Source organism: Leucopleurus acutus (assembly GCF_964270905.1).
Source record: "Leucopleurus acutus genome assembly, chromosome: 19".
In the NCBI taxonomy this organism is placed as follows: domain Eukaryota; kingdom Metazoa; phylum Chordata; class Mammalia; order Artiodactyla; family Delphinidae; genus Leucopleurus; species Leucopleurus acutus.
This window is the reverse complement of record NC_139161.1, coordinates 17500956-17515867: the sequence shown is the minus strand read 5'-3', so window position 1 is coordinate 17515867 and position 14912 is coordinate 17500956. Positions and strand designations below refer to the sequence as shown.

Sequence of the window (14912 nt, the reverse complement as noted above, 5' to 3'; positions counted from 1 at the left end):
CTGAAGCTTCCAGTTAGGCAGGGAAGCCCCTCCAACAAGGAGGAGGTGGGGTTGGAGAGGGATGAGAGTGTACTGAATTCAGGACCACCCAGAACATGAGAACCTTCCCATCTGTTGTCAGGGACTTTCCACTTCTCCCCCAGCCTGTTACCCATCCCTGCCACTTGCTCATTCTGGAGGAAGAGAAGCAGGCAGTGTGCAGGGGAATTCTAACAATCATCTTATTTAACCCTTACAACGATCCTATAGGTAGATGCTACCTCCATTTTACAGATGATGACACACACTCAAAAGAGGTTGAGTGGCATAAGTCCAAGTATTCAGAGAGTGGTTGGTCAAGCAGCTGACCCCCCGTCTGACTCTGGCCTGCACTCCGGATCCATTAAGTCTGTCTGCATCATTCAATTAGACCCCTCTAATAGAATTTCTATTAGTGTGACCTGATCTGGAAGAGGTTTATTAAAGCAAATTACTAATGTAGAAAGGCTTAAATCAAAGTAATTATTAAAGACTTGGCATATTAAACAAAAGTGTTATCATAATTTTATCTTATCTGTTTACTAAAACAGGACTCTACCGAAATCTGGTCCTTGAAGTTTTAATTACTGTGTGTTCTCAGAGGTCCTTGAAATAAAAAGCAATTTTGTTTCTTCTATTTAAAGACTTTCCCCCCACTTTACAGTCATTCTCCTGTTAGTCCAGAGTAGTGAGCTTTGACTTTAGGAATGGTTAGAAATATGGTCCTTTTTTCTCTGTCACTTTCTGTGACCTTGAGCAAGATGTTTAACTCAAGCCTCAGTTTTTCATCTTTGAAATAGGAATAAAAATAATAGTACCTACCACATACCTAATAGAATAATAGTTGTGAGGATTAAATAAAATAACCTACTTAAAGCAATTAGCACATTTCTAGGCTCACAGGTGCTCAGAAGATCATAGCAACTATTATTTTCTTGGTTCTGGGCTGAGATGCTGTGGGAGCATCGACATCATCTCAACAGGGAGAAGTTGAACTTCGCTCTCCATAGCTTGGCCTCCATTCTCTAAAGGGCTTGGAGTTGGTCCTGATTCTTGCACTGTCTCATCCGGACATTTCCATCCTCCCACTTGTGGCCTAGAGCATTGATCTCTGGAGAATTCAGGCCACTGCTGGGACCAGGAGAGGCAACACAGGAGTGTGTGTGAATGACTGGGAGGAGAGTTCCCATGGACGCTGGGGATATGCGGAGGCCCTGGGGAGATGCTGTGACCCTGGGTCTCTCCCTGAAGCAGTGAGGGCTCGGGAGAGAAAAGAAAGACATCAGCTGCTGGACACATTTCCAGTGCTGAAAAGCCCCTTTAGGACAGACACACGGGCTAGGAGAGGAACAAAGGCATGGGATGGAGTGGGACTCTCCACAGTGCATCCGATCTTTCTCCATTTCTTAGCAAGAAGCTACTTTGGAGCCAGCCAGACCTAGGTTCAGATCGTGACACTGCCATTTACTAGCTGTGTACTCGTGGATAATTCATTTAGCCTCTCAGAAGCTCAGTTCCTGGTCTATGAACAAGCTGCTACTTACTGTGTAGAATAGTGGAAAGGTCTGAAATATAAATACTCGAAATAGAATAGGTGCTAATGCCGGTCGTTGTCATCTCTGTATCCCAAGCGAGCATCACCCCACAGGCAGTATGAAGGGGTCTGGAGATGTGAGGGCAGTCCCAGTTGTTTCAAACTCCTGGACAAATCTCTTTGGCCCAGAAAACATCCTTGGAGGGATCAAGACCAAGACCAGACAGCCCGTCTCTCACAATTAAGGCACAATTAAGGCAGTACAACTTGCGGGAGAACCCAGGATCTCTACCCATCCTTGCCTGTATATTCCCATCTCAGTTCTCCAAATCAAGCCCGTCTCTGATCCAGCCACTTACGTCCAGAGGAATGAAAAGACTGAATTGAGGTAAGGGCTCCCCTCCATCTGATCTTTCATTACTTTCCAGTGCTTGGAGCTCCAGCCTGGAACTCAGCAGATGGGGGGTTAAGATTGATGCCCTGTCCTATCTCCTCCCCTCTCCATTCCTGACTTCAAAGTCTCCATAAAGCCAGACACTGCTTCCCTGCCCCTATAGTTGCAGCTCCATCATCAGCTCTTGGCCGATTCAAAACAGCAGACGCTGAGCCCTGGCTGGGCTGCTTGCACTCCACTTTCTAGCCGTCTCCTAGGGTAAGCACCGGCGTGCTGAGGACCTGTGGGGCCAGCAGTCTTTGCTCCTCCAGGAGAGGAGAGGCAACTAGGAATAGAAGTCGCCTCAAGCAGGGACTTTGTCTCGTGGTTAGACTTAGAAGGCAACCGGCAGGGCAGGCAGAACCCCTGGTCTAAGGACCAGGACTCTGGGACTCCATCTAGTTTTTGATCAGAGCAGACATTTACAGGGTTAGCAATTAGAGCCATAGGGGTTCCAGCGCAGGGATAAGGCAGGGGGTTTGTACCTGCAAAGAACCTGTCAAGAGATGGACTTAGAGACAGGGGAACAGCTCAGGGACCAGAATTTGTTCCATTAGCCTTAACATCCAAAATCTACACAAAAAATTATACACAGATCCATGCCTAATCGTTTCAATCTCTGGCTCTGGTGATTCGGTAACCGGTGCTGTAACACTGGGATGGCTCTGGCTGCCTGGGGCCAGATCTTCCTCTGCAGCTCCATCAGGGACAACCATCACAGACTCAAGGCCAGTGGGGGACCCAAGGTTAAAGGCCTGTTCCTCCCACCCTCATCTGTGGATTTTTCCAGCTGCTTTTCTTGGCCCAAGGATCACACCCGTAGGGACACAGATGGTAGAGGGGGAGGCAGAGAAAACAGTGAAGCTGGAATGATCTGGACAAGAGGCAGATGTTGGGAGGAAGAGACCGAGAAATGGCTCCAGCCGTCTGAGACAGGACACCCAGGACATCTTTTTAAGTAGTGTCTGTGTTGGGCATGGTAAGAGAGGTCTCAGCAGTCCACTTCTTCCCTCCCACCATTGACTGGGAATTGGAGTTCTTCCTGCCTCCTTCTAGGACTGGTTTGAAGCCTAGGAGCCCCAGCTGCTAACATCTGGGGGCAGGATCATGTCTGCTAACAAAGGCTGGTGGGCACCACCTGAGGGTGAGGACAGCATGTCTGAGAAGTTCCTGAGGAAGACCAGGGAGTCTCTGCTGGTGCCTATAGGTGAGTGGGAGACGAAGGAATGGGAGGCGAAGAGGGGGCCTTCTCTCAGAGAGCATGTCTCCTAGTCTTTTCAAAGAATGAAGCACAGAACTCAAGTGGTCCTACCCATCAAATAATCAACAGCTAGAAGAGAAGTGAGCCAACAGCAAAGGTGCCGAGGGACTAAGGGACACATCCTGACGACGAAACGAAGGAGTCTGGATGGCTGGATGGCTGGAGGTGGCAGCCAACCAAGCGCATGGGATACCAACACCAGCCTCAGGATGGGCAGAGCAGTTTGGGGTCCCCCAGGGCTCCCTTCCCCCGGCCCTGGGAGGTGAGAACAGCTGTGGGGGCCGGCAGCAGTTGGAGAAGAGCTAAGCGGGGTGGGAGAGTCACGATGATGGGCTATTTGTACAGGGAGGAGGGGAGTCATTGGAGGGAAGCACTTTGTAAATATCTTTGAGAAGAAACAACTCAGTGTTCTAATGATAGCCTCTCCTCACCCCACTGCCAGCCCCAAAGCAGCAGCAGGAAGGCAGCTGATTATCCAGGTGCCCAGCCTGCCTAGTGAGGGGTCTCTTCACCAGGAGAGCGACGTACTTGGTGACTGAGGTCCAAGGGGTCACGTTCTCTGCCTACGTAGGCTTAGGAGGCTGCGTGGTGGTGGCAGCATACAGGATTTACCGGCTGAAGCCTCGTGGTTCCACCAAGATGTCCACACACCTGATTCACACCCGAGTGGCAGCACAGGCCTGTGCTGTGGGTGTGATCATGCTGGGTAAGTAGCTGGTGGGGTCATGGGAGAATGAGGGCAAAACTGATTAGGCAAAATCCGGCTGTGAGTCCTGACAGTTAAGGGACCATGAGTTCAGTCCCTGTTCCCTATACCAGGCTCCACAGCAAGTCCTTGGTGAGGCCCTCATACCGAGACAGTTTCAGGGCTCCCTGTTTAATTTCCTGTGTTCCAGGGGAAGATGCACAGTCTGTTTCGTGAGTTTGTCCTAGAAATGAGAAAAACCATGCAGCAGAACCCATGCTGAATTTCTTTTCCTCTCTGGATCAAAAGGCAGACAGCTGCTTACTAGCTGTGCGACAGTGGACAAATCTCTCTCACAGTTTCCCCACGTGCGACATGATGATAACCACCCCAGCTTGCCTCCCTCACGTACTGCCGTGAGGTTTCTCAGACAGATAATATACATGAAAGTACTTTGTCAAGTGTTAAATGGGGTGTTAGCAGCTGTTGTGACCTAGGGCGGAAAATAAGCAGCAAAGCTGGACTCTCAAGGGGACAGCTAGTGTTGGACCCCCAGGACTCTGGGACACCTGAGAGAGCCAGAGGATGGGTGGAGGGTGCGATGTCATGGGGCCTTTTCCCTTCTCCCTCACACAGGTGCTGAGTACACGATGTACAGAGACTACGTCAAGAGAACCACGCAGGATGCTGGGGAGAAGTGGGACTCCTGCAGGCCTGGGGCAGTCAGACCTCTTCGATCAACCCCTGGTATGCACCTGATAAAGGAGTTTGAGGCAAATCAAGTCTCTTCTTCATGTAGACGAGAGCAGAGTAAGGGACTGGTAGTGGCTGGTAGGAGGACTTAGAGCCAAGGGCTGGAAATCGGAGTTCTGGCACCAGCTCCAGGGCAAGGAGAATCCTCAGGGCCAGGGGAGGAGGTGCAGCCCTCTGATCCCAGAGACCCAACAACTCCCAAGCCCCCTCAGGTGCCATCCACCAGGAATGGGAGCTGGGGACAGTAAAGAGGCCCCAGTGCTCATGGGAACACTGAGTGAAGAGGCAGGCGTTCCTCCCCCCACAGGCCGCCTCCCTGGGGACCAGGCAGGAAGAAGGCTGCAGCTGGGAGCAGAGTCCGTGCGGCCTCGTGGGAGACAACACAGATCCAGAACCCAAGTGCCAGGATGAGCCTGTGCTGGAGGGAAGGGGGCGGAGCGGTAGGGATGAAAAGAACGGAGCAAGGCAGAGGTCAGAATGTTCTGTTCGTTTATAAACCATGTCTAAGGTCAAACTGTTATACAAAAAAAATAAAATAAAATAAAAATCCACGTAAATCCTGAGGACAGGGCCCCCTTGGGCTTCAACACTTCCATCCCCTTCTCGTTCCCTGGGCCCAAGCTCCTCTCTGTTCTCTGGGAATGGAGCCAGGCAGAAGCCACAGGAGGAACCAGGAAGCCAAATGCTCCTCCGTCTGGGTTGGAGGCTTGGAGGCTCTGGGCTTGTTAAGGGCGGCCACAGCAGTCCCAGACACGCTCTGACAGCACGGAGTCCGAGCCCCACCAGGTCCTAGCTCCGAAGTCCAGGATGCAGCCCCGCGCAGGCAGGAGGAGCTGCCAGGTGTCCGGGCGCTCACATGGGGTAATTGAGCACAACATCCTGCTTGGCGAGCTCCAGCAACATAGGATCATCGAAGAACTTGCTGATGCTGACGTCTTCACTCAGGCCCTGCAGAGTGGGGCAAATGCAAGGATGAGCCCTGCGTGACCGAGCTGTGCTTGAGTGCGGGGAGCGGGCGGGGGCCAAGTGTCAGCTGAGCTGCTTCGGGAGCCCTGCCTCTAGGGTACTGTCCCAGGGCAGGGGAAGGCGCTCCCTTCCCAGGCACGCGGCCCCGGGTCTGATCGCCTGAAGCCTATACAGATCGTGACTCTCCACGCTGTGCTGTGAAATGCTTTCAGTCTTTGGGAGAAGGCTCCAAAAGCAAGAAATGAAGAGAGATCCAACTCCTGGCAAGACCCTTGTGGGTGGAGGGAAGGCCGTGGGTCTGAGGGACACGTACCTTCCTACGACGGGTTTTGATCATGAATTCTCGGGCCAGGTGGGGCGCTGGCTGCGGCTCCAAGGGACGGATGACAATGCTCTTGTCCAGAGGATCACCGGGTACAATCTGAAAGGCAAAGTGGTTTCATCAGATGGTCCAGGCCGACCTCCCAGAGCATCCGGCCTAGAAGCAGGGCCCTTATCTAGGATGCTGGCGATCCCCCTTGGGGCCTGGAGAGGAACAGCTCAGAGGGGATGGCCCTGCAGAGGTGGGGACCAGCCTGCGTGTTTCCTTACCTGCCAATGGTGGAAGACAGACAAGGAAAAGGCCTGCCCCTGCGTGTGAGTCCGCAGATCGGTCTCAAAGCCAAAAGAGTCGATGGCGGGGATGAAAGCTTTGATGGTGTAGAGAGGGGAGCCTGGGATGGGTGCATCCTGAGTCACGTGCCCCCTGAGACAGAAAAACAAAGGCTGAGTCCCTAGTCCTGAAGAGGCCAAAAGCAGAGAAGTAGTGTACCCCCAAATGTTGACCATCAAAGAAAGAATAGCCACAAGTGCGCTACGGAGGGCAGAAACGGCTCTTGGCATAGTTCCCTGTGGAAGTCAAAGGGGCAGCAACCTCTGGGCAACAGCGCAACACTGATGAGACAAGGACCTGTAGACATTCCCACCACTGACACACCCAAGGAATACTTGCCGCAGGAGCTCTCTGAGGGGGGAGCCCAAGGAGAAATCTCAAATTATAATCTGTGGTAAAGCTGGGGATTGCCTCATTCCTTCCCTACTTCCTTCTAAAAACCTTGGTTTCAGAAGTGGAGAGTGTGGGGTCCAGTCCCTCCTCCTCCACAGCGAGGTTCCCTCTTGCTGGGCGGCTTGCTCGCTGCCCCCTCCCTTACGTGCCTGGGCGGCTCACCTGCGCCTGGCCAGGACAGTATAAACAGCAGAAACACAATCTGCGGGGGCCTGAACCTCTACGAAGTAGTAGGGCTCCATCAGACGAGGGGTGGCCTGCAAGAGAGCCAGAAGGAAGGGTTCCTCAGCTTGGGGAAGGCTGAGGACCAAGAACCCGGGTAAAGAGAAGGCTGGGGGACAGCAGCCTCAAGGCCCCACTTAATGCCCTGCAGCAGGACAGCCCTACTCGCTCACCATGAGGAAGGCAGAGTAGACAACTCTTCTGGCCGTGGGGATGATTTGGCCCCCACCCCGGTGCAGGGGCTCCTGGGCAACGACTGCATCCAGGATCTTAAACTTGACATTTCGAATCACTGGAAAGGAGAAGGGGGAGCTGACCGCTGAGTGCTTCTGGTGCTAGTCAAGGGCGCACGGGCAGAGCAGCAGGGAGCCTCCTGCAGCACTGCAGCTATCTTGTAGCCATGAAAGATATGGTACAGAATCAGCCTGCAGATGCGCGTTCTAATAGCATATGCGGAGGTGTGAAGGTAAGCATATGTTCTCAGAGTTGGTTTCAGGCCACGTTCAGACAGCATAACGTGTCCCTAGAAGTTTATGTGTTTCTTTTCCAGATATTTAATTATTTTGGGATGTAGAATAAGTTCTAGGAATTGTACATTTGTCCCTACTAAGTCCAGTTCTGGTCTATAAACCACTCCAATCCCATCCCCCCGATACTCTTCCTGAAACACATTCCAGAAATGAGGAGCAAATGTCAATCTAGACGTGACTTCCATTTCTAAGATGTACCAAGCAGTAGCACCAGAATAGGGAAGGAGAAGGGAGGAAGCTGGCCCAGGACATGGGAAGGCCCTGTGGGCCCCAAGCTGCTGCTTCTGCTGGGTCCCAAAGATGAGCCCATCCCACCTCATACACCCAGATGCAAGGACCCTAGAGGCGCTGGTGGACTTACACTCATCACAGAGGGGCCCCTCCCTGGTTCCCCACTGGAAACCTTGAACGATGCTGTCCTTCACCGAGCCGAGAAGAGCCTTGTCCACCTGCACAAAACACGAGGGCCCCTTAGCAGTGACCCTGGCAACAGCCGAAGAGTTTAGAGGGAGAAGGAGGTAGGTACACCAGTAAAACAATACTCTTCTTCACCAGAAGATACAAAATACTTTTGGGAAAAATAAGAACACTTTGTAGTTTCTTCCACTCAAGAGCTAAGAGAAGGCCGCAGGGCTTCCCTTAGTTCTTCTGTACCTCAGAGGGCAGGGTATCATCCACCAGGATGTTGGGGCCGGTGGCATCAGGGCCAAAAGCCCAGATGGAACGGGCAGCCAGCAGATCCCAATCGTACTTGGTCTGGAAGAACTCTCCCAGCTTCTTCCTGGAGGAGGAGGAGAAAATGGTCATGTCAGACAGCTCCATGCTTGCCCGTTCCTGAGGCCACAGATCCTGCTTTTCTGGATGACAGTCGCCTCAGCCCACCTACACTGTGCCAGGACAGTGGAGACAAAAATCAATTCCTAGAGGGAGGGATGTGTCGTGCTAGAGACTCATCAGGTAAGCTGTTCGGCCCTGGAATCAGAGCCACACTCTCACCTGTTCCACGTGATCTGGACCACCTCGTTCTCTATGTCCTCAGCGAGCCCCTTCTCAAGAGGCTCGGCAATCATGGTGATCTTGTTCCTAGTCAGAAAGGAAACGGGTAATGAGGAGGGTCAGCACGTTGACCCTCCAGTCAGAAAGGAAGTGGGTTCTGAGCAGGGTCAGAAGGGTTGTTCCTAAGAAAGGGTGACACAGGAAAGAGCTAAGGCAGTGACATCAGTGAAAGCCACAGGAGCAGAGTAGAGCAAAAAGGGCTCATCTTCTTACATTTGAATCTATCACTCTTTAAAAAAGTAAAATTTGGGGCATTTTTTAAAAAAGCTTTAAACAGTGTTAGTTATTAAACGGTGAAACAGTAGAGTTGCTGCTAGGGAAAATTTTAAGATGGTCATGTTATACAGAGAGAAAAAGTGGCAATTACGAAACCACTGGGAGTAGCTAAGGCAAAGAATTCCACAGCATCATGTCCAAAGGCATAATGAGAGGGCTGGGGTAAAGCTCAGGTGTCCTAAGCACCCTCATCCCTAGACTTAGGGGCCTCTATTGGTGATTGGGGTAGAGCTGGGGGCAGGGGAAAGCGACCCCTGTAAGTCCCAGGGTCACTGTGACCCCCAGCTTACTTCTTATTGGGAGTTTCAGCAAAGCACTTGAGGGAGGATGTTTCCACGACCGTCTCACAAAACGTGACAACGGGGTCAGCCACCTGAGAAACAAAGTAAACTGTTAGGCAAGGTCTAACTGTTGGGAGGACAACCTTCTGCCAGAGGGGATTCCAAGGTTCCCCTGACGCTACCTCTGCAAGAACCCCTGTCTTTTTTTTTTTTGCGGTACGCGGGCCTCTCACTGCTGTGGCCTCTCCCGTTGCGGAGCACAGGCTCCGGACGCGCAGGCTCAGCGGCCATGGCTCACGGGCCCAGCCGCTCCGCGGCATGTGGGATCTTCCTGGACTGGGGCACAAACCCGTGTCCCCTGCATCGGCAGGCGGACTCTCAACCACTGCGCCACCAGGGAAGCCCAGAGAACCCCCGTCTTAATCAGTGTTAGTGACAAGTACCACAGCAGCCTGAGGCTAAAAGTCTGCACCTAAACTAAGAAGCCTGGCAAACTTAGTGTAGTGCACAATTTATATTCCTGAGCCGAGAGTAAGTGGAGATCAGTTTAAGGCCTAAATTATAGTCTCCCAAGGTATCTTCCAACAACCATATAGCCGTCCCACCAGCATTCACTGAACACCGTGGGTCTGTCAGAGCTCTGCCTCGACAGACTGACTGGCGAGCGCCTGTTCCATCCTCAGCCCACGACCTCGGGCGGCACAGCTCCTCCCAGCAGCCCCCACACAGCCCACTCCCGGAAAAACGCAGCGTCTTCTACGGCACCAGCCCTGGGCTACGAGGGGCACTTGAGGGCACTCACCCCCACGACCACCACCCACGGCCCTGGAGAAAATGTGTCTGTCCACTGAGACCAAGGCTGTGCGACGGGCAGTTTAACTGAGGGGCTACATTGAGACCTCACCACAAGTCCAGAAGAGCCAGTCCCCACGCTCTCCTCGAAACCATCCACTCTGGGCCCTAATCACCACAGATGGCTTAGCTGTGCAACCATTTTCTTAACAAAAGATCAAGAATAACTTTGGCTTGGGAGGCTTGACTCTGAACGTCTGACACTGAGAATAATCCCCACCGAAGGAGGCAAACCGGATTTCCAATCCTTCCCACACAGGGAGCAACAGGTCATGCTTTTCCCATGCAGATCTCCTCCCCTGGACCACCCTGCTCCCCTTGGGCCTTCCTGGGGACTCAAGGGTTTGGCTGCTTGTAAAATCAGCCTGGAGCTGTGAGCCAAGCTCCTGGCCAAGCAGGCGCCAAAGAAAGGAGCGGCTGCTTTACCTTGATGTCTATCTCCGAGTACATCTTCCGCAGATCGTGCATCACACAGTCCAGGTAGAGCTCCCCAGTACCCAGGATCACGTGCTCACCAGATTCTTCCACCTGAAACACAAGGACCCTGGTGGTCACAGCCTGGACTCTCTTGTGGCAGCAACACAGACAGAGACAGCATCAAGGCTAGAACCCAGGAAGAGGTGCCCAAGCCCACTATCAGAAAAGCCACTTGTCAGTGTTGGTTCCAGCCTCTTCAGGAAGGATCAGTGGGGAGCAGTGACCTATGAGTCAGTCCTCAAGACACCCGGACCACTGAGCACAGTGCTACTGGGTGTGAGGTCACGGACTGAATTAACATCTTAGCCATTTAGGGAAAACCCTGCTCTGTCTGTGGATATAAGCTGACCCTGTAGCCCTGGCCAACTCCTCAGAAAGCTATGCTGGCAGGCTCAGAGTGACTCACTTTTCCCTGTGTTTTCTGGAAAATCAATTCAAAGTGTACTTTCCAGGAATCACCTTTCCTATCTAAAGACGCTTGTGTAAGATGCACACACGTGCATACAGGCCCATACACACAAACAGAGGTCTTGTACTGCCTTCAAATGACAATTAACAGACAGGGACCAGTCCCTGATGTAGGCTGCCAGAAGTAGCAGGTCAGAGCCACCCGATGGACAGGAAGCAGAGTGCGGCACAAGCAAAGACTCCTCAGCCTGGGCACACAGGGCTCGGCAGCGACTGCTGCCTCGGGCCTACCTTGGTGGTGAGGGACGGATAGCTCTTGTTGACCTTGCGGAGGCCGTCCAGCATCTTGGGCAGCTCAGAGGGGTTGACTGGCTCCACAGCAATCTTGATAACAGATGTGGTGTTGAACTTCAAGGGCCGGAAAATCTGAGCCTGAGACCCAAAATGCAGAGCAGTGAGGACACCTGCCCTGAGCAGGCACAGACAGTGCAGAGGTCAGGGAGAAGCTGAGGACCTGCTGGGGAGCGGACTATCCCCCCCACCTGGAGCCAGGGCGCTGCTTGGAGGCAACCTGAAGGGCCATTTATTCCCACATATGTTGGCAGAACAAAAAGAGGAGGGAAAGAATAAAAGGATCCCTTCTAATTCCTAGCATTCAGTACAAGGAGAATCCAGCAGGGTCAGATCTGGAAGGCTGAGCCCATGCTGAGGCCTGGCAGCAGGAAGCAGCAGTGACTCCAGGTTCACCCCCTGCGTGTTCTGCTGCTTCTTGCTCACGTGTGCTGCGGCTCCTTGTCACCCTCTAGCTTAAGCCAATCTAGTTGCCTCTTCCAAAACTCTACCTCCTCATTGCCTCGGGGTTCAGTTATGGTCGCGGTCTTCACAATTGGTTGATCGACACCTTCAATCAGAACCCAGTTGCCAGCAGGAACACGGTTCACTTCGATGTGGTACCTGGAGCAGCATCCAATAAGCAGCAATGGAACTTGGGCAGAGTATTCCAGAGTAGTTATTCATTCCATAAAAATTTACTGAGCACCCGCTCTGTGCCAGGCACTGAGCCAGGAGCAGGGTGAGTAAAACAGATACATTCTAGCAGGGGAGGGATGCGATAAACAATCAATCATATGGCCACACATATACGTGGTTACAAACTGATACATGCCATCAAAGAAAAATGCAAGGTATAACATGAGGACAGAACAGGCAAATCTAATTCCAGTTAGATGTTGGTAGTAAGCAAACCACTGCCCAAGGGGTAGAATGTAAGGAGTTGCCAAAAGCAGCACAGAAGATACTGCAACTCTCCTAGCTCTTCAATTTTCTTCTGCCTTCTAGAGAATGGGGTGAACTTGGAGGGAAAAGGGGCTGTTGGCAAGGTGCAGCAGCCACCCTAGGAACAGGACAGCCTCGGTTCGGCTTTCTAGCTAAAACGCCAAACTGAGGAACTGACGAGCAGCCCAGACACGCAAGCGAAGTTTAATTCTGCAGACTGGGATGCTACAAGAGATCCAGCAAAGTCTTTATCTTAGTCAAAAAATAGTCAGTGGAGTTTGGGAAATAATTTCTTTGGGAGAAACATAAAGGTTATGATTTAAAGAACACAGAAGAGGAAGACAAGATTAAGATGAGTGAACATGGAAATCCTGCTACAAGTTTATACAAACCATCCAAAAGGCAAAGGCAGGGCCCTTGGCATTATCTCAACAGTAGCTGCCTTGTGACCCTAGCAACCTTGGACAGTAAGAACCAGAAGTCAACACATCTGCTGAAGGAGTGTCCATCTTACCCCCATCATAGGGGGGTAAGATAGGGCCAGGCAGCTACTGTGTTTCCAAGGAGGACCACCCCTTTCAGCTCGCTGGGGCAGTTCCAGTGCAGAGGCCCAGGCATGCCCCTAGGGGCCCTGGTTGGCAGTACCTGGCCACGGAGATCCAAAGGCGGCCCACGGTGCATATCTGGGAGTCTTCCTCATCCTCCAGGGTGTAGTTCTCTCCCAGTACCTTCACAGGCTGCCCAGCATGGATGGTGCCACTTAGCACCCGGCCGAAGGCATGAAACTGAACCCCATCGTCTGTGCTGTACATCTTGGTAGTGTGGCACATCAGGGGACCCTGGAGGTGGGGACAGGGTGCAGCCTCAACCACATAGACTCTCTGCGTAAGCACCACTGTCTCCACCTTCCTTGTTAGCAATGACGTGAGCTCCACGAGAAGGCAGCCCAGACCAAGAAGAAGATGTGGCAATCTCCTGGGAAAATTCCAACCAAGGCCCACCCCTGCTTAGTTAATAGATGTCACAGGCATAGCAAAATAAATCTTCCTTTTTCTTGGGGGGGATGAGGACACTGGGAAAGAGAAGCAGGTTTAGGATGGTAGAATGGCACTTTTAACTTGCAAGATTATAAGACTAACTTGCCCCAAATTTCCTCCAAAGAAGTAACTCACAATTCTCGACTGGCTGTAACGTTTATGCCAAGAAACTAGATTGCCTAAGGAATGACTAGGAAAGGTTTTTTTAAAAGCCAGGACTGGGACTTTCCTGGCAGTCCAGTGGAAGACTCCGCACTTCCACTTCACAGGGCACGGGTTCAATCCCTGGTCAGGGAACTAAGATCCCGTGTGCTATGCGGCAATCAATCAATCAAAAATTAAGCCAGGACTGACAAGATCAGTTATCATTCGTTGAATCTTTACTACCTGTCAGGCACCACGCTAAACACAACCGTGACACTTGCTTAATCTTACTTACTTCTCATAACTACCACATACAAATTATTATCATCTCTTTATAGACCAAGACCCTTAGACTCAGAAAGCCTAAACAGTGTTCTCAAGATCACACCAGCATTAGTGGTAACATCGGGCTTTGAATTCAGGTCATTCTGACTACGCCCATTGGGAAGGCCATGTAAGGATGGAAAAGAAGGCATTACTCCTGTGACTGGAAAACAGTATTCCCCATACAGTAGGGGACGGAAATCAGAGAACCGGGGGGCCACGTTCCCTTACATCAGGGTCACAGTCGCTCATGGCCTCCCCGAGGTCGGAATCCACACCTCCGGTGTAGGTGTGCTCGATCTTAGGCTTGGCGCCCACCTTTGGAGAGGGGATATGCTGCACACACATGTCCACAAAGCCTGTGGAGGGAGAAGAGAAAGCCATTACTATACACTCTCATGGGGGAAGGAAGTGGGGAGTTCTGATCCACTCATGATGGTCAGAAAACTAACAGTGAGGGGACTGCTTTTCAGCTCTAAAAGCTATGGTCCTATGATTCTAGGCAGAAGTGATACCCTGTTTCCTGGGCATATGCTGCTAAGAGATTTGGAATCACACTGATGCCAGGGAAGAGCAAGAAGCAGGTCTAAGGGGTTCCTTGGAACTCAGGTGACAAAAACTTCAGCCAATAAGCCACACAAGCGAGAACCTGCACTGGCACCTTGAGGTGCCTAGCATGTCTGCTTTTAGTTGGGGTCTCCTACGTCAGAATGATGACCAGCCCAGAATGAACCATTAAAATTATGCGCTTTAGGGATTCAGATACCTAATTCCTACCAGACTCGGAATCAAGAGGTTGCTGAGAGGGCCCTTAGCCATCACCTTTCCCACCTCCCTTATTTTGCAGATGAGAAATTAGAGTGACAAAAGGATTGAGTGGCTGGCCTGGGATCACCCCATGGGACGGGGCCAGAGTAGGATTAAGACTCAGGTCTTTTCCCAACCAGTCTGGGGCTTGTTTTACTACAGCACCTGCCTTCTGCGTGACTAAAATACAAGAAAGAGAAGCTTGGGGAAGAGAGATTGGGGTCATAACCCATCTCCCAAGTCCCAGCCGGGGGCTTTCCCCACTATTTTACCACACCCACGAGTCCACCTTCCTGACTGCCCTCTGGCAAAAATACCAGAACCTCAGAATCTGCTTCCCCATCCCCTTTACTTGCATGTTCCTCCTGGTAGGGAAATCTAATTGCTTTTGTTTTCCCAAGATAGAATTCTTGGTACCATCCTCTAAGCAAAGCAGCTAGGAAGAAACCCAGGTGCCCTGCATCCTGACCTGCAGTTTACTTAAAAGAGGCTCCGATCTCCAAACACCACTGTGGGGTGAGGAAAAGG

General features: G+C 51.7%; 2 protein-coding genes across 3 annotated transcripts in view; one reads left to right on the top strand and one right to left on the bottom strand.

Moving 5' to 3' along the window:
- Positions 1–3092: 3092 nt before the first annotated feature.
- On the top strand, positions 3093–5119 carry HIGD1B (HIG1 hypoxia inducible domain family member 1B; the record flags this gene model as incomplete). The annotated part of the gene is made up of 4 exons (XM_082861413.1): positions 3093–3192; positions 3818–3952; positions 4568–4678; positions 4992–5119. 4 exons carry the CDS (start codon positions 3093–3095, stop codon positions 5093–5095), a joined length of 450 nt encoding a protein of 149 aa, XP_082717539.1. The 3' UTR covers positions 5096–5119.
- Positions 5120–5156: 37 nt separating this feature from the next.
- Positions 5157–14912, bottom strand: part of EFTUD2 (elongation factor Tu GTP binding domain containing 2) — a gene marked incomplete at its 3' end in the record, with an annotated part of 33249 nt that continues 23493 nt past the window's right edge. Inside the window, exons 15-28 of one of the 2 annotated variants that reach the window (XM_082861378.1) lie at positions 13809–13936; positions 12718–12911; positions 11640–11751; positions 11089–11229; positions 10339–10440; positions 9070–9152; positions 8444–8530; positions 8102–8228; positions 7809–7896; positions 7091–7209; positions 6858–6952; positions 6242–6395; positions 5964–6071; positions 5157–5632 (exon numbers count right to left, since the gene is read on the bottom strand). In XM_082861378.1, the coding sequence (XP_082717504.1) occupies positions 5537–5632; positions 5964–6071; positions 6242–6395; positions 6858–6952; positions 7091–7209; positions 7809–7896; positions 8102–8228; positions 8444–8530; positions 9070–9152; positions 10339–10440; positions 11089–11229; positions 11640–11751; positions 12718–12911; positions 13809–13936 (1634 nt within the window). Of the gene's footprint in view, positions 5633–5858; positions 6072–6241; positions 6396–6857; positions 6953–7090; positions 7210–7808; positions 7897–8101; positions 8229–8443; positions 8531–9069; positions 9153–10338; positions 10441–11088; positions 11230–11639; positions 11752–12717; positions 12912–13808; positions 13937–14912 lie in introns of those variants that run through there. The other variant, XM_082861377.1, reaches the window with a different exon arrangement.